The 18,997-nt window shown below is 37.4% G+C and overlaps 1 protein-coding gene across 3 annotated transcripts; it reads right to left on the bottom strand.

The window, feature by feature from the left end:
• Positions 1-31: 31 nt before the first annotated feature.
• ninaB (neither inactivation nor afterpotential B) lies at positions 32-17,796 on the bottom strand. Of its 3 annotated transcripts, none has more exons than XM_028184443.2 (14): positions 17,419-17,796; positions 15,150-15,265; positions 13,274-13,385; positions 12,336-12,482; positions 11,371-11,481; positions 10,026-10,123; positions 9,517-9,597; positions 9,021-9,101; positions 8,305-8,429; positions 6,939-7,115; positions 5,605-5,761; positions 4,546-4,607; positions 3,473-3,571; positions 32-1,298 (listed from the first exon to the last, which is right to left on the bottom strand). In XM_028184443.2, the coding sequence occupies exons 2-14, from the start codon at positions 15,250-15,252 to the stop codon at positions 1,116-1,118; spliced, it is 1,536 nt and encodes a 511-aa protein (XP_028040244.2). In that variant the 5' UTR covers positions 15,253-15,265; positions 17,419-17,796; the 3' UTR covers positions 32-1,115. The 3 variants fall into 3 exon arrangements, with proteins under 3 accessions (XP_028040244.2, XP_089588182.1, XP_028040243.2); XM_089732056.1 differs by having other exon boundaries at positions 17,638-17,789; XM_028184442.2 differs by lacking the exon at positions 17,419-17,796 and having other exon boundaries at positions 15,150-15,502.
• Positions 17,797-18,997: the final 1,201 nt, after the last annotated feature.

Raw genomic sequence — 18,997 nt, 5'->3', positions numbered from 1 at the left:
TTTGTCGTAAAAAAAAGGTTAAATAAAAGACAATTTGTAAACGAATTATTTATTATCTCGCTAATATTAAATTCTTATTTTTAATTGTTACATTTGTACATAAATTACATAATAAAATTTAATTTACGAAATCAAACAAAAAAATGTTTTACAACTGAATTTATGAATTATGATCCATAACTTATAGATTATTAAAATGCGGATGACACTTTTCTAATTTCCTATACAATAGCATTATGTTAGATCAATGAATAAATCTAAAATGGATTGCGTTTTTACAATACCTTATAGAAACAATAATGATGCTGTGTCCGCTTAAAGCGTAAACATAATATATATTAGCTTTGTGCTCACGAATTCCACTTATTACGTTTTACGTCACATTCTTCATCAGCATTTTCATATCCGTATTATCTATTCTGAACATTGACGACGTCAGAGTTTGAATTTTGCTTACTTAATGCATTTTCAATTAACTAAATTTACATACGCGAGCCTTTTTTATTACATTCGTACATACTCGCTTCGTTTTTTTTGTTTACGAGAATGCGATTGACCTTTACTTTAACATTTATCAGATACAGGTTTCTTACAGACATTACTTTTTTTATTATTATTATTAATACCAGTGAATATCTTGTATCATTAATGGATTCGTGACTAGTTCGAACTGCATTTGAGTATTAGTATTATTAATAGTAGTATTATTAATATTAACCGATAATCAGAGCGACGTGTGATCGAGATTCAATGATTCTTAATTAAAATGTTTCTTAAAAATAATATTTTTAAAAGTATATGTCCGTTTGAAATTGACTTATAACCTGATTGCATTGTAAACACATATTTCAGCGAAGCATTGCAAGAGCAAATTCTCTCTGGTTGAGCCCATGGGCTATTTTTCTTTTTTTATTGCCCGAGCAGGCAGACGAGCATACGACCCACCTGATGGTAAGTGGTTAGCGTCGCTCATGGACGTCTGCAATACCAGGAGCAGAGCCAAGCCGCTGCCTACCATTACTGCCTAGCTCACCTACCAATCCGCTTATAGCCGGTTAGGCTACCAGTGAATAAGTGGGGGAAAAAACACAGATATGTACGCGACTATTTTAAGACTAAATATTAGTAGTTTGTGGGAGAAACCAGCCGTGCAAGCACTTGGGCGCGGGGGAGGGGGTGCGAAACTGTGCCCGAGCCACCTCGAGCATCGTTCGTGCGTCGAGCACGAGAAGAGCCACTTCGTGCTCGCGGTCGCCCCCCCACACGAGCGCACACAACAGCACGCCGTCGTCTTCATTCTGATTGTAAACGTTATTTATCTCATTACTTACACCATGATTAATTTATTTATTACCAAGCTGGGTGGACGAACTCACGGCCCACCTGGTGTTAAGCTGGAGCCCATAAACATCTACAACGTAAATGCGCCACCCATCTTGAGATATAAGTTCTAAGGTCTCAGTATAGTTCAAACCGAAACGCATTACTGCTTCACGGTAGAAATAGGCAGGGTGGTGGTACCCGCGCGGACTCAGAGATCCTAAAACCAGTAATTACGCAATTTATAATTTTGCGGGTTTGATTTTTACTACACGATGTAAGTTGTAAGATTTAAGTTAAGTTCGCATTTCTAAATAAGTAATATTAAAAAAAAAGCGCGAGGTGCATGGTGTCAATAGTTATAAATATTTTATTGACATGAGTAGAAGGATTAATTTTAATAATATCTTAAAAAGCATCCTACGCTTTTTTTACAATAAATTTATTTTCTATTTTTTATTATAGTTGGATTTTCTATAAAAGCGTGTTTTTTAGTTTTTTTTTAAACTATTATTTATTTTCGTTTTTAGTGTATCAAAAATTATTCATTAGTGTACAATCGGGACAAATGCAACAGTTTCCAATTACCTAAATGAAAAAAAGAAGGCTTGTTTTGACTGCCCAAAGTAAATAACGGGTTTAATGCTTAAATATTTAATTATAATTGGTCCTTGATAAGTATGCCACATGTCAAGTTAATCCGACTTTTTTAAGGGGGTCAAAGTCATGTTCAAAGATTTCCTTATCTACTAACATTGATACTAAACTACGTACGAAGCTAATAAAAGCGTATTAAATTAGGTTATTATTAAAAAAAAAATCCTTCCACTTACGACATCGTTTAGTATCTGTAGGTACATGTCTGTAATGACGCTGACTATTGGGACCGGTTTAATGAATTACGTTTTAAACAAAACAAGACTTAATTATTAAGGCACTTAGGTATAGAACTATTATTAAAATCACTGGCTGACATCACTATTGCGTTTCTTATTAACACGCTTCTGTTAGCTTGGTTTGTTTGTTCGTTTGTATGTAACGAAACTTTTGAATGTAATTTTAGCCGAATTCAAAGATACGATTGCGATACAATAATTTTATAGCTTCGCTCTAGTAAGTATTAGCAGGATTAACACGTGTGGCACTCGGGGACTGCCGCGGTAAAGCTATTGCACAGCATTTTTTATCAACTTATGCAATTATAATTAGACAATAATAATTTAATATTAAAACAATAATAAAATAAGACCACGCTATATTTATAAATATTAACAAAAGCAAAACATTAACTGTACCCTTCACACTCATAAGCTAGACCGCGCGAGAGTGAGATGGGCAGAGTTTTCATGATGCGCATGCAGTACGACGTCACGCCGTGCGCTTATCACAAACACTACACAAGCGCAACGTGTGAATGGGTTGAACGCGAGCTACATGGTAGGCGGAGTGGGGGGTGTTAGGTTTTATTTCGTTACGGAATTTCTTGATTCGATCGCCGCGCTCAAAGCCCGCGATAAAAGCTATGCAATAGCTTAAAAAGATGAAATTAATTTTGTTAGTTCAATTTTCAACGTACTGAGTGGAACCGTATTGTAAAATAGCGTGTTATATGCCTCTGTGGAAGATCCTATCTTTATTGTTTACTCTCAAACGCTGGTATAATGTTCTATGTGCTTAGTGCGAGTTTTTTAACGTTCTCGATAACGTGAAAGTTAACTCAAATTTGTATAGAGTCGGAAAGTTTGCCTACGTTTGCCACTAGGGGCGCGGTTCCAATTCCATACAAATTTGAGTTAGCTTTCACGCTATCGAGAACGTTAAAAAATTAGGACTAAGCACACTGAGAGCTCTGTCGCCTTTTATGTTGGCTGTGGAAGGGGCTACCCTAAATCAACAGCAGATAGGCCAAGTTTGGTCGTCATAGTTTGAACAGACACAGCTCACTGAGTTTCTCGCCGGATCTTCTCAGTGGGTTGCGTTTCCGATCCGATTGTAGAATCTGCGAAGCACGGCTCTTGCTAGGGTTGGTGCTAGCAACGTCGTCAGGTTTGAGCCCCGTGAGCTCACCTACTAGTTAAGGTTACGCTGAAATAGCCTCTCAAGGCTATCAGCTTAGGTAGGAAAAAAAAAGTTTGGTCGTGTTCCACATTACCTTCGCGTCCGGGGTCGGTACGAACACGGGCTCGCTCGGGTAGCCGTTCGGTTCACACCACGTCTTCGTTACCCCAGTCACCGTGTCCGCTTTGATGACCTATACACATCCATCCCGAATTTAAATTAGCTGGGCAACAGTTATCTATACCTACTAATATATAAATCTACAGTGGTTTTTACGGATGTTCCGTTATAACTACTGAACCGTGCATCCGATCGGTTTGAAACTTGGGATCCATGTAGAAAATACATGTACTTAATGGATAGGCTAATATTTATATGAGCGTTGGACTCCATAATAATAATGACAATAAATAATAATGTTAATTTTAAATGCACAGCGAAGCGGGCGAATACGGCTAGTTGTTACTAAAAGTGTTTGATTGTTATTTACGCATAGCACAAGTGCGAACTGGTTCATGGACACGTACAAGATCGTGAGACGTGTTTTTATTTATTGCTTAGATGGGTGGACGAGCTCACAGCCCACCTAGTGCTAAGTGGTCACTGGAGCCCACAGACATCTACAACGTAAATGCACCATCCACCTTGAGATATAAGGTCTAAGGTCTCAAGTATAGTTACAACGGCTGCCCCACCCTCCAAACCGAAACGCACTACTGTTTTACGGCAGAAATAGGCGGGGTGGTGGTGCCTACCCGCGCGGACTCACAAGAGGTCCTACCACCAGTATCAATATCTACGGTGATGTCTAAATATCAATTTTATAACGCACCCTATAAAACATAATTCATTTCTACATCACGGTAGAAGCAGACGAGATAGTATTCGTGTTACTTCAGTACTTTTTTGTATTTCAAACGATTATGATGTTATTTTATTTTTTAGTCTGATGCTTCTCATTTCAATTTTAAATTTTATTCAAATTTCTACCAGTGGTTTTTCATTTTAATAATGCATTCTTAATTGACTTAATTTCGTTAGAGTTAATTGTCTTGATTGTAAAAAAAAAAAGTTATTTGTCTAGACGTTTTAATGGTTTCACTCAAGATGAAATCAGAAGCTAGAAGAAGCCTTCAAGTTACAATTAAGAAAATACTTAATACTGACTGTTCCAGGGTTTTCTGCATCCACATCAGAACTGATAGCGTAGAAGTATCTATAAGGCTTTCCTGAAAAGACATTTAGAAGATAGAGATATCACTATAGAGTTTAGTATCGACAATTACTATGTACTGTAAAAACTGAGACCTTAAAACTATTATCTTTTTTTTTATTGCTTAGATGGGTGGGCGAGCTCACAGTCCACCTGGTGTTAAGTGGTTACTGGAGCCTATAAGCATCTACAAAGTAAATGCGCCACCCACCTTGAAATATAAGTTCTAAGGTCTCAAGTATAGTTACAACGGCTGCCCCACCCTTCAAACCGAAACGCATTACTGCTTCACGGCAGAAATAGGCAGGGTGGTGATACTTACCCGCGCGGACTTACAAAAGGTCCTACCACCAGTAATAAGTCACATCTATCTAAGTAATAAGTATCTCAAGGTGAGTGGCGACATTTACGTCGTAGATGTCTAAGGGCTCCGGTAACTATTTAACATTAGTGCTAACTACTCAACATTAGATAGGTCGTGAACTCGTCCATCCATCTAAGCAATAAAATAATTAAAAAAAATTTGATCCTAACATTAATTTAAGTTTACTTATCAATATAAAACTTAATTTAAAAATAAAATATCTGCTGTGAAAAGGAGTCGTTAATAATACCTATGCTTTAGTACATTCAAATAATTATTATAACCTCAGAATGAACGTTAGATAAAACGATTTATTTATAAAAAAAACGATAACGGAAAATAAATTATAAAATGGAGTCATCAATAAATTATATGAATTTAATTTATGTATATATTCTGTCGATATGAATGACGATGACGATCCTACTGGGAAAAATATGTTTAGCGCAACACAGAAACAGTGCAGTTTCATACGCGTATCTCGTGTTACATAATCTCGGGTTCGAGGTTATTCACACATGTAACTTTTACGACGTAATGACATTTTATTTCTGTAGACAATAACTTAACACAACCGTTATTTGTTTAAGAATAAAACAAACGTGACCAGCATAAAACAATTTTCAAATACCATTAAACCTGAACTGACCGTTATAAAGGTCATAGTGTATCCTCGGAGTCTCACAGCCGAGGTCGGCCAGTATAGTTGGAACCACCTTCGCCAATCTCGGAGCGTCTAGAGGCAGCTCAAGCCTCTTTGGTCGTCCACGAAACCATTCCGCGTAGTCAGCGTTACTTTGCATAGTCTGAGTAACAGAAAGATAATAGACTTCACAACCTCTACCATGCGGCTTTTAAGTCGTTTACGGATTTTCTATCCGCGTAAATGTTGGGCATACGATGTTGTTAATAAAGCCCAAAAGGGACATTAATGGCGACTTAGACTTAGCAGTTTCATTGGAAGATCTAAGGTGGTTCTAACTCGCGCTCGACTTTAACGAGCGTACCCATCTTTTTTTATTGCCCTTGTAGACAGACGATGGTGAGTGGTTAATGTCGCCCATGGACGTCAGCAATTCCAGGGGCAGAGCCAACCTGCTGCCTAACGTTAAAAACCTTCAGTACGCAAGAGTAAGGTAGGTAGGAGAAAGCCAGGCAGAAAAACAAGAATATATCTTTAGAAGAGATTGTACACAAACGTTCACTGTTGAGAAGCTATTACATTTAAATTGACAGGGTCATTCGATGGTTATATGATATGTCCCCGCTACAAATTATTAAAAAATTTCCGTCTTATCAACGGAACCCTAAAAATTCCACAATAGAAAGAACATTGAGGACATTTGATTTTTTTTAATAGCCAATGAAACCCTACTATATCATTTCAACCATTTGGGACTGTAGCCTTAAACCTCACTTCAATATTAGAGACACTTCAATTAAATTTATGATCAATTACATGAGCTAGAATTACAAATACACATATCTATATATTAATACGTGAAGCAAAAACTTTTTACCCCCTTTTACGAAAATTGCGCGGACGCAGGAGTATGGAATTTCCCACACTTATAGAGAACATAGAGAAGAAGTGCAGAATGCTAATATTTTTTTTAAATTATGCATAAAAGTACATTAAAACAATAAAGAAAACATTACACACACTACCGTGTATTTAACACACACACGCATTCATATTATTTGTTTATTGTCAAACTTTTCTTATTGCATAAAGTCTATGGTCAAATTTGAGAATGAGAATAGATTAAATATATTGTTTGTCTTTGTTAATATTAAAATTTGTCTAAAGGGTAGTCTTGGCGAAATTTGTGATTATAGATGTATAATAAAAATAGAACCTTAATAATGTTCAAACTTATAATTTCAATTAATTATAATCGAATTTCGACTACTGCAAGACCACTAGCAAAGATAAAGCCACATTCAAAACCATAGTAAGTTGAACTTAATAAATAAATTTACCTCGATGGCGTGGACGTACATAGCATCTAAGGCCTTGGGGTCCTTATATGCGCACAGGTCCACTATCACTGACCCGTTATTCTCAAAGCAGTTGATGATGTGAAGGAAGAACAGGGTCTGAGTGCGGTATCGTTTCCATTCCTTACCGTCTTTCCTGCTTAGCAGAACTATGTTCGTCTGAAAAGTTAAATTCGTTGCCATCTTTTTTTTTTAGTTCTTAGATGGGTGGACGAGCTCACAGCCCACCTGGTGTTAAGTGGTTACTGGAGCCCATAGACATCAACAACGCAAATGCGCCACCCACCTTGAGATATAAGGTCTCAAATATAGTTACAACGGCTGCCCCACCCTTCACACCGAAACGCATTACTGCTTCACGGCGCACTCACAAGAGGTCCTACCACCAGTAAGTCGTCGTGGCCTAAAGGATAAGACGTCCGGTGCATTCGTGTTAAAGCGATGCATCAGTCTTCGAATCCCTCAGGCGGGTACCAATTTTTCTAATGAAATACGTACTTAACAAATGTTCACGATTGACTTCCACGGTGAAGGAATAACATCGTGTAATAAAAAATCAAACTCGCAAAAATTATAATTACCACCGGGTAGGTACCACCGCCCCTCCTGTTTCTGCCGTGAAGCAGTAATGCGTTTCGGTTTGAAGGGTGGGGTAGCCATTGTAACTATACTGAGATCTTTGAACTTATATCTCGAGGTGGGTGGCGCATTTACGTTGTAGATGTCTATGGGCTCCAGTAACCACTTAACACCAGGTGGGCTGTGAGCTCTTCCACACATCTAAGCAAAAAAAAAAAAAGTTAACTTTTACGAAATCGAGAAGTTAAAAAACTCGCACTAAGTACACAGAGCATATTCCGTACCATCAGTAATTGCAAAACAAACGTGGAAATAGTGGATTGTATTAGTCAATTTATCTGTACTCATATATCGAAATATCCTATAAGTTACATTCGTTTCCGTGTGTTTGGGAATTTAGTATATTCTGATGATTGTATATGAGCAACAGACTCATATAATTTATTTTTTGGAAATTCGATAGTTTTCATTCAGAATTGAAAAATAAAGAAACGGTAGGTATTTTTAGTTTATGCATGTTAATTTTTTGACATGTTGTCAATTGTAAGAACCTTATAAAATATCAGCCTGAGTTTCTCGTCGGATCTTCTCAGACGGTTGCGATTCCGATCCGGTGGTAGATTCTGCGAAGCACTGCTCTTGCTAGGGCTAGTGTTAGCAAATTAGTCAGGTTAGAGCTCAATTACTCACCTGGTGAATCTAATATGATCCCTCGAAGTCACTAGAATAGGCAGGTAAGAAAATCTAATTAGCATAAGATTTGCTTTACCTCGTGATTAGGGTACCAGTGTAAGCTAGAGGCGAGAGGCTTGTTCGCGAGTTGGTTCCGGACAACGCCACACAAGGACACCGACATAGGTTGTTCGACTATGATGAAGAAATTCTCCGTAATTCCTGAAGCAAAAAAATCGTGGAGATTATCAGAGCTTACGTTTTTTTCCTTTATTAAATTTATAGCTTAGATGAGTTGACATGGAATCTTGAGTGAAATGGTTATCGGAGCCAATAGATATAAACAACCTAAATGCGGCCACCAACCTTGAGACATAAGTTCTAACTCTCACTTTTACCGTAGACCACCGAATAGAAGCGTACTATTACTTGACGGTAGAAATAGACGTAGTGGTGTGGTATCTAACCGGTATTAGTACAAGTGCGAAATACTAGAGAATTCCGGTTTATCATATAATCTTCTTTTGCACCTTGACAAGTCTTATTGAATTTAAGTAGCACACATTAGACATTCAAAAACACGGGCCCGTCTTTCTCTCGGTTTAACAACATCACAACGTTTGTCTATGGACGTGATATAGGCAATTTATTCTATATCAATCAGTAGACACAGCAGACACAGGTGACGCGTAAATTCGGATAATCTGATTACCAGTTTAAAAAAAAGAAGTGTTTAAGAGTGTTAAGACAAATTGTCTTGTCCATAGAACTACTATCAAACTTATAAACTCCATGGTCTTGTCAAATTCGTACCAAACGTATGCATGTAAGCGGGATGCAGCGGCCATCTTGGTTTCAAACTCGCCACGACTTTGGCGCGCTCGAACATGTCTCCTACAAACAAAAATTAGTCTTATATACATATATAAATAAAGATCTATCTTTAATGAAACATGATTATCTATTGTCTTTTATTTTCTATCCTTTACATGTCAATTTTCTTCATCCTTCTTTCTCGTAATGTCATCTGTCATTTCTCTTTTTTTTTCGAGTCTCTCCAAATAGGTTATAATATAAAATAATATAATAAGTCTTTATATTAAACTCGAATAATATTGTGATCGCTAAGTTTTCTTTTAAGCTTACACGGCTATGTAACATATTTGATGCGATAAAAAATATTTTATTAGCTTAAAAAATTTATACATTTATCGAAAGGCAGGTTTTAAGTGATAGATTAATTCATGCGACTAAAAAATCACAGTTGCATTCGTAATACGCATAGATTATTCTACACGTATAATCTTACCTTTCTCCGTGTAAGGAAATTTCACCACGACATGCCTGAGTCCGCCCTTAACTATCGACATTCCTACGTTGTAAACGTCACCTGAAAATTTATCAAAATTCGGGATTTCATTTCTATATTTAAAAAAAAAAAATACTACTGTTAGTGCGTCCTGTGTGCCCCGACCGCACGGGAATCTACCACGACCCTACCTATTTCTGCCGTGCAGCAGTAAAGCATTTCAGTTGGAAGGGTGAAATAGCCGTCGTACTATAAAACTGAGACCTTAGAACTCATGTCTCAAGGTGGGTGGCGCATTTACGCTGTAGATGTCTATGGGCTCCAGTAACCACTTAACCCCAGGTGGGCTGTGCACTCGTCCACCCATCTAAGCAATAAAAAAAAAAGAACAACAAAAATAACATAATGAGTGCATTTGTTATCTATGCTTATAACTAAGAAGATATTTAGTATCACCTGGTCAAGATACAATGAATTGTCACTTTGAAATGGTAAAGAATTAAGCTCACCGTTGGGCATTACGTGCGGATGTGACGTGTGATTGACAAGAGCGATGCAGTCCGTCATATTCTTTCGATCCAGGGTATCCAAGGTCACCGGATCTATCCTGTAATTAAATTTCTTATCAGTCATTGCGTCTTGAACATAGTAACGTGAGCTAGTACGATTAATATAACAAATTTCGTCTCGTTATGAAAATTGAAAATTTGTATGGAGTTGGAACGTTTGCCTACGTTAGCCGCTAGGGGCGCTGTTCCAACTGCATAGAGTTAAATTTTACACTATCGAAAACCTTAAAAAACTCGCACTAAGCACAATGATTTGAAGGGATTGAGACAGCCGTTATACAGACCGATCGAACAGAAACATTGTCAGGGAAGCGTACGTTGAAATGTATGAAATGAATATTTTCGTTAACAGATTTAATAATTTCAGACGACATTTTAGCGCCATCTATGCGATCGACGTAGAACTGTTCCGTCATTATTTTAATGAGCAGCTGTCATAGCTAGGAATTGGCCTCAACGGCGGTTGTATCTATTGTTATCAAAATTAAATTATAAATTCTTGACTTGACCACGACTATGTGACCCCCTTCTGGCGCCAAAGCTGGATCCGCCCTTGATTGGCCTCAGGGTAAATACACAACGATTTATATTAAAAAGAACTTTATGAAAATTGAATAATTATTTGAAAATAAATTGCACCACCTCGTTGGTTTAGTTTAGGGGATTTTGAGGTATCTTATTCTAATAAGAAAAGATAGCCTAAAATAATGGGAATCGTCGCCTGGCTACCGACAGACCAATACACTTTAGAGATCCAAGCTGACCAATAAGTTTTTTTTTTAAATAATTTACATGTAGACATTACCTAAAAATACTAATAGTTATAGTTAATAGGTTGACTGGTTGGTTGTAAATTGAGCCAATAAACGCGAAATTAAGAATCCAAAACTATGTGTTCAATGACAGTTTCCCTAGAGCTACGTTCTTCTTAAAACGAGGCTGTGCTCCTGACACTGCTGACATCCATGAGCAACAGTGACCCCGCATCATCAGTTGGGCTGTACTCTCGTTTGCCAATACGGCTATAAAACAGGCATACACATTTCTACCTATATATTTTTCAGCCCACAGCCGCCCACTGCTGGACAAAGGTCTCTCCCAAGCCTCGCCACAACCAGCAATCCAGCATTTCCTGTCGGAAGCCTATCCTTCCGGCACGTCTTCCTACATACTCTCCACGTCTTCCGGTACACCGGCACCATTCGAGAATCCAACGGCCATCTGTTGTAGGAGCAATTGCCCGCAATAGGTACTTGAATATAGTTAAATGCAATAATGTATTTACCTATGAATAATGGGGCCCTCTGTAAATGCGTATATTTCATCCCCGAACGGGTACAAGGATATCATAGCGTTGTCCGACATGGAGTCGCCCGGTTTGAAAATAGCCGCCACCCTGGAAACAAAAGAGGCAGGATTTTTTTTTGATGACTTATGTGCGAAGAACCAATTTGACTGTAAGGTGTGAATTACCAAAGCCGTAGAAGCATTTACATAATCAAACGGCACTTACATGTTCTCTCAAATGATTAAAAATATTTATAAATGTTACGTTAAAATTAAGACGTTCACAGTTTTAAATTTAAGGAATTTCGACGCGTTAAATACTTTACAGTTTTCACGGACGAGTAAGGTCACCGGAATTTAAATTTGAATTTATTGATTTATAAATTACTTTTTGTAAGAACGCGAGATTAAGCCGTGAATGTAGTTTTAATTTTATCTAAGACACGCGAAAACCAAAGACCAAACTGTACTAAACGATATTATTTCTTCATCGTGGAATTCTTTCAGTCCATGAAAATGTTGAAGCTAGAACACCATAGCCCAAAACGTAGGTAACTACAAAACGTTATTAGTTTACTAAGCATATCGTAAGCACAACAAACAAATAAACAAACATATCGTGCTTTCGAAATTTAAAACAATAAAGCAAGCGCCTCGAATTCCACTTAAGGTCATTCGAATTCAGTGATTGATTTTTCAATAAGGGTCCTTAAAGTTTCGTGAGCTGCTTTCGGGGAACTGTGCCCACTGAGTTTCTCGCCGGATCTTCTCAGTGAGTTGCGATTCTGATCTGACAGTAGATTCAGCGAAATACTACTCCTAGCTAGGGTTAGTGTTAGCAAAGTTGCCAGATTGAGTTCCGTAAACTCGCCTACATGGTAAAGCTAGGATAGCCCCTCCGAAGTCACCAGAATAAGCAGAAACAAAACTTCAATCAATAAGACACGTGAAATTGTCGGTTACCTATCGAAGATCGTATGACACGGATCGTGCACTGATTTGGTTCCGAATTCTGTGACGACAATCCTGTTAGCCGCCCTGTTCTTCTTCAGCGTGTTGGACTTGAGAAACTGGCATTGGTATGTAACTATACCGTCGTGTATCGCAAACCTGAAAAAGACAATTTACGGTGAGCAATTCAAACAAAAATGCGATTAGACTGACGCAGTTTCTTCGTTAATTTATATCGGAAACTTTGTCCCATGAGTCAGGACTACACAGAGTTTTAAAGTAATCAGATAATTCAATGAGTTTTCTTACTTACATTGCAGAATAACTTTCTCAGTCAAAGTTTTCGAAGTTACATACTTAATCTATTTATACAAAGTAACTGAATTCTAAAACTAATGATATTCTACAGATATAGCTCCTGAAAAGCAACGGATAGCAAAAAATATCAGCGATTTGAGGTAGAGCCGAAAGTTAGTATCGAAATAGTTCCTCAAATCAGCAATATAATACAAAATAGTTATAATTAAGTTTTTTATTTTTATTGCTTAGATGGGTGGACGAGCTCACAGTCCACCTGGTGTTAAGTGGTTACTGGCGCCCATAGATATCTACAACGTAAATGCGCCTCCCACCTTGAGATATAAGTTCTAAAGTCTCAAGTATAGTTATAACGGCTGCCCCACCCTTCAAACCGAAACGCATTACTGCTTCACGGGAGAAATAGGCAGGGTGGTTACTACCTACCCGTGCGGACTCACAAGAGGTCCTACCTCCAGATTAAGTGGGCAGGAGCTTAGCATTGTCATTGGAGAAGGTGGGAATTTAAGGTCGGTCGAGCCATTAATTTGTCTGCTTTCGAAGTATGCTTTTATCTATTCGCTATTGGAGGTCGTAAATTAGGGGGATATCATAAACAAATAAACAATTTAATATAAGGATAATGCACTCGCCTGTGTAAAAGTGCTGAGCTGTCAAACAAATGTTTGAATCGCATCGCTCCGACCTTCAGAGACCCCGGTCCATTGCGAAGCAGTGTACCACGAAGCCAAGGTGGCAATGTGCCTAGGAATTTACATAATTCATTACAATTTCTAATAAATTATTCCATTTGAGTATGTACAAAAGAAGGCTGTTCGGATTTTCGCTAATCCTATTCACATGAATTGTTTGGACCCTCTGTGTCTACTGAGAGACAGTCTACTGAGATTTTTTTTCTGTATTTCGTACCGTATGATCCCGTCATTTTGTGTTTTCCACACAACGACGCCTCTGAGTTTACCCATACTACTTAGAACCACTGCATTCATCCAAGGGGCATTTTGAGAGATTTTTTCTGCCCCTTATCATCCGGCGTTGGAATGAGCTTCCTTCCACGGTGTTTGCACGCCATGACATTTCTTTCTTAAAATGTGATTTTCGGAGCGTACTCAGCGGTATACTGTGGTTTGGTTATTCCCCTAGCATTCCTGATTTGCCTGAGGGTCGGAGTCCGCTTACCACCGTTTAGCGGTAGGCAGTAGCTTGGCTCTGTTCCTGGCGTTGCTGAAGTCCATGGGCGACGGTAACCACTCACCATCAGGTGGGCCGTATGCTCGTCTGCCTATAAGGGCCTCCCTTGCTCGTCCCTATTTATATTGCCTTAGGAGACTTAAGACAATAAACACCGAGCATATTATGTTAAATATTTTTATCGAAAATTTCATTCATTTAAATGAGACCGCCTCTTATCCCTTTTGTTCCCATTGTATTATAATCGTATGCTAATATTAATATGTGATTTTTTTTAATTGCTTGAATGGATGATCGAGATCCCGCCCCACCAGCCCACCCAAATTGAGACATGAGCTAAAGGTCATGGCACACTATAACGGTACGAGCTGCGGCTCGGCTCTGCGTTCAATTTTGGCAAACGCTAGCTGCCGCTGTTGACTTTTTGTAATGTCGTTATGAAACATATTATACGACATACGATTTAAGGGTCAAATTCAAATGACAAGCTAATCGCGCGGTTGGAGCGGTGTCGTTGCCGTGCCGTTACAGTGTGCCATGACCTTCAGTCTTTATTTTTACAATAGAACGATTGCAATGCCCTTCAAACCGAAACTGAAACCGGGTTTGATTTTTATTAAACTGCAAAAATTCATTCAAGTCGATCCAGCCGTTTAGTTGTAGTATAGATAAATAAACTAGATACCGACTGCAGCGCCATCTGCGCAGCTGATTTGTGAATCTAAACCATCCCTGGATGGTTTAGATTCACAGATTTATTTTTTGTATGCATTTGGGTAGCAACCTGGTGCTACCCAAATGCATACAAAAAAAAATCATTCAAATCGGTCCAGCCGTTTAGGAGGAGTTCAGTGACAAACACACGCACAGAAGAAATATATCTATATCTATCTATATATATAAAAATGAATTGCTGTTCGTTAGTCTCGCTAAAACTCGAGAACGGCTGACCAATTTGGCTAATTTTGGTCTTGAATTATGTGTGGAATTCCAGAGAAGGTTTAAAAGGTAGATAAATATGAAAATGCTCGGAATTAAATAAAAATAAAATTTTTGTTTTTCCTTTGATCTGTCCCCCGCCGGACGGATTCCTTTTGTTTGTTTTAAGTTTATTTTATACAAAAGTTTAGGTCTTTTATTTATAGATTGAGGCACTACGAAGTCTGCCGGGTCAGCTAGTATATATAAATACATATATTTTTAAAAAAATGTTATTCCTTCAGCGTCGAAATCAATCGTGAAGGTTTGTTAGATTTACTTAATTATTTGTTTCTTTCAATATAATTAATTTTACTTCTTCATGGAATTCAGTTTTACCTGTAACATTTCCATCTAAAGGCTCGGTGACTTCCTCTTCGCAGGATCTCAACCAAACACTCGAATCGCAGTTCGGGTACAAGTTCTGTGTGTCTGCAGCCATTGTTACTAAAAATCTAAATATAATAAACAGACCGCCGCATGAGTTCCCAAATAAACTTTCAAATGATTTCGCACATTTCATCAATGAAGTGTGCTAAGCGTGAGTCAACCAATTGAGAAAATGCATTGTGTTTTATTATATATTTTAAGAAGTTTATTCAGTGTTTAAAAAAATTGTTTTTAAAAATATTTCAACCTTTATAATTTCGTTATATTGTCGGTCGAAAAATTCATTTCAAAATTATAAAAAAAAACTAAAAACTAATATTCTAAATTAATACTTTATAAATTTTTTTAATTTACTTCACATACGCGTATTAAATGAAAAATTCGAGATTTTTGAAATTTATAGATATTGAGAGAATTGAGAATTTAAGAAATTTTTGAAAAACGGAAAGTTTCGGTCTCGCGAAAGCAAATAAAAGTGACAAAGTTTCTTCGCACACCCACAACGATACCGTATTATTTTAGTTTTGATTAAATACTATACGTGACTATATAAATACTAGGCAGCTACATAAGAGAAAGACGTTCATAATTTTAAGTTGATTATTTAAATAATTCGTCTAAAACTTAAAGACAAAAAAAAAGCAATTCGTACAAAATCAATTTTTGCAATAAAACAAATGGCTTCCGATATGCACTAAACTTTTAGTTTTATTTATTTATTTTATTACTTATTTCTATCGTGAAGTAGTAATGCGTTTGGATTTGAAGGGTGGGGCAGCCATTGTACTGTAAAAAAAACTAAGACCTTGGAACTCATGTCTCAAGGTGGGTGACTGCATATATGTTGTGGATGTCTATGGGCTCCGGTAACAACTTAACATCAGGTGGCCAGTGAGCTCGTTCACATACCTAAGCAGCAAAAAAAGTTTCTTATTTATTTTATTTATTTATTCAACTTTATCCACAAAAGTACAGTGGCGGACTTAATGCCTTATGTTTTTTTTTTTATTGCTTAGATGGGTGGACGAGCTCACAGCCCACCTGGTGTTAAGTGGTTACTGAAGCCCATAGACATCCACAACGTAAATGCGCCACCCACCTTGAGATACAAGTTCTAAGGTCTCAAGTATAGTTACAACGGCTGCCCCACCCTTCAATCCGAAACGCATTACTGTTTCACGGCAGAAATAGGCAGGGTGGTGGTACCCACCCGCGCGGACTCACAAGAGGTCCTACCACCAGTAAAAAATATTATTAATAATATACAGTATTCTCTACAATATTCTTCAAGCTACAGGAAATTTGTTTGATATTTGTATTTAATTTTCATGACTATAAATATAATGTTTTAATGTTCTAAACGACGTTCATAGTGTGATAGTGACGTTGTGTCACTAAAATTATACGCATTGACGTAAGACTGAGACGCGAATTAACTACAGTGACCACGTTTTGTTGTTAACTAAATTGGAATACAGCTGAGCGCGGTTTTTCAATATCATTATGGTCTTCGCACGTCAGTTTTCTTATTGTGTACGCGTAAATAAAAAGTTTTCCAATGCTACGGATAGGCATTTCAGATAATCGCCTATTTTTTAGGTTAAGCCTCGTAATAAGTATCACTGTGAACTGTGTTTAACATAAATGTTTACAAAATTAAGATAAAAATTGCTATTTGGAAACAATTTTCTGCACCCCGGTTGACATTATGCTAAAATAAATAGATTGTAAAGTATAACTTATTCTACAGATTTTCGAAGAAGATCATGATTGAATTTTTGAAATTGCTCATTATAAAGAAAGTATTTTTTTATAACCACGAGAGGATAGTCCACTAAACGGTGAGTGATTACCCATGGACACTGTCAATAGGATACCCAAGATTTGCTACTCGTCTTAAGACGCGTTTGACTATGGAAGAATTGAATTCACGATTTCACAGTATGGGGAAGAAAATGCTTCTATAAAGCGTACGTGAAGACGTTCCAGGTAGGTAAGAGATTAGCTCGACTCCGGCAAAAAGTGGAGTGATGATAAAATTTTCGCTACAACACTAAACTTAACGTGATCAAGACCAAGGTTAGACACGATGAGTTGCAACAAACCCTATGTAAAAGTATTTTCATTTTACCCTATGTTACAGTTTAAATGCCTATTTAACAAAACAATTTCAAAAAAACACAACATAAAAAAATTGTAATCAATAAATTATACATACCTTATTTAATTTTGTTTTTTCTCGGCGTGAATTAGCAAACAAGCTATGCTTACTTCAAAGATTCTTAGTTTATGATAAATATTCGGATTCACGGATAATTATGCCTTACCGTCAACAGAAAGTATTTTTAGGAAATTAGGGATGTCCCGTATAGTTTTATTTATTCAATAACATTAATATTCCTCCAGAGAAAAATCTTCATTGGTACCTGTACCGCACCTTTGAATTAGATTAAGATTTTCAGATTTATCTCTTCATTTAGTTTGCACAGTATTTTCTTTGTACACCTTAATGCATCAATGACACTTTATTTATTATTTTAAGTATAACTGTATGTGAGGAGTACGCAGCAAGAATAGAGAACACTGACTGAGTGTGGTCGGTGGTGTGGGGTGGGGCTGGGGTGAGGAGCCACGTGTCTGACCTTAACCCCTCGCCGTGCGTCTATACGCCGATCCGACCCGACGTATAAGCGTGTTTCAAACAAGACTTTTTTTAATGCTCTAAAATCTAGATCGATCTAAAAACGTGTCGACTACATAAATATAAGCTATTTAACAAACAAAACACAAACAGATTCAAGAAGTGCATTTCGTTCCCGAAGCAAAACCACTAACTAGTCACTGTAAGTGGCCCGCGATTTCATCCGCGTTTTCAGTTTCACCCGCGTTTAAAGTTTAAGCCTAAAAAAATAGCACGTTGCGTTTCCCCGGGATGAAGAATTGCTTGTGCGACTCTCTGGTCTGTGTAAAGAGAAATTAATATTAATTTACTCACAATATATTCTAAATGTATTTGTTATTTTAGTATTTTCGGGATCCGTAATATACTGCAGACAAGTGTTACATAACGTGACATAAAAAAACAATGAAATTTAAGCTTAGTAATTATTCTATCGTTACGTTCTTCGTTTTCGGGATTTCATTTTGAAGTCGTAGTGGCCTTAAGGATAAGACGTCTGGTGCATTCGTATGTAGCGATGCACCGGTGTTCGAATCCCGCAGGCGGGTACCAATTTTTCTAATGAAATACGTACTCAACAAATGTTCACGATTGACTTCCACGGTGAAGGAATAACATCGTGTAATAAAAATCAAACCCGCAAAATTATAATTTGCGTAATCACTGGTGGTAGGACCTCTTGGGAGTCCGCACGGGTAGGTACCACCACCACACCTATTTCCGCCGTGAAGCAGTAATGCGTTTCGGTTCGAAGGGTGGGGTAGCCGTTGTAACTATACTGAGATCTTAGAACTTATATCTCGAGGTGGGTGGCGCATTTACGTTGTAGATGTCTATGGGCTCCAGTAACCACTTAACACCAGGTGGGCTGTGAGCTCGTCCACCAAACTAAGCAATAAAAAAAAAAAAAAATCATTACTCCATTGTTGCATGCAGTACCTAATTGTTAGCCTTACAAAAGTTTATTAGTTGTGATAGCTTTTTTCTTCGAATTATTTCATTTTCGATTTAAAAACCACTTCATTGAATTGTAAGTTTTTATTTTAGTGTAGTCTCTGAATAGTATTTAGAAAAGACATCTTTAATTATTGACATAGTCTTATACGAGTATAACGTA

Source organism: Bombyx mandarina, chromosome 12 (assembly GCF_030267445.1).
Source record: "Bombyx mandarina strain Sakado chromosome 12, ASM3026744v2".
NCBI classification, from domain to species: domain Eukaryota; kingdom Metazoa; phylum Arthropoda; class Insecta; order Lepidoptera; family Bombycidae; genus Bombyx; species Bombyx mandarina.
Note: the sequence above shows the minus strand (reverse complement) of the source record. Positions and strands in the feature narration are given on the sequence as shown.

Bases quoted from the DNA above. Each gene is read 5' to 3' on its own strand.
- ninaB (XM_028184442.2), bottom strand. From the start codon at position 15,333: ATGAAATGTGCGAAATCATTTGAAAGTTTATTTGGGAACTCATGCGGC. The intron at 12,483-13,273 runs GCGAGTGCATTA...TGTCTTTTTCAG, and splicing joins AGCTCAGCACTTTTACACAG to GTTTGCGATACACGACGGTA. The intron at 5,762-6,938 runs GTAAATTTATTT...TCTGTTACTCAG, and splicing joins TGTACGTCCACGCCATCGAG to ACTATGCAAAGTAACGCTGA.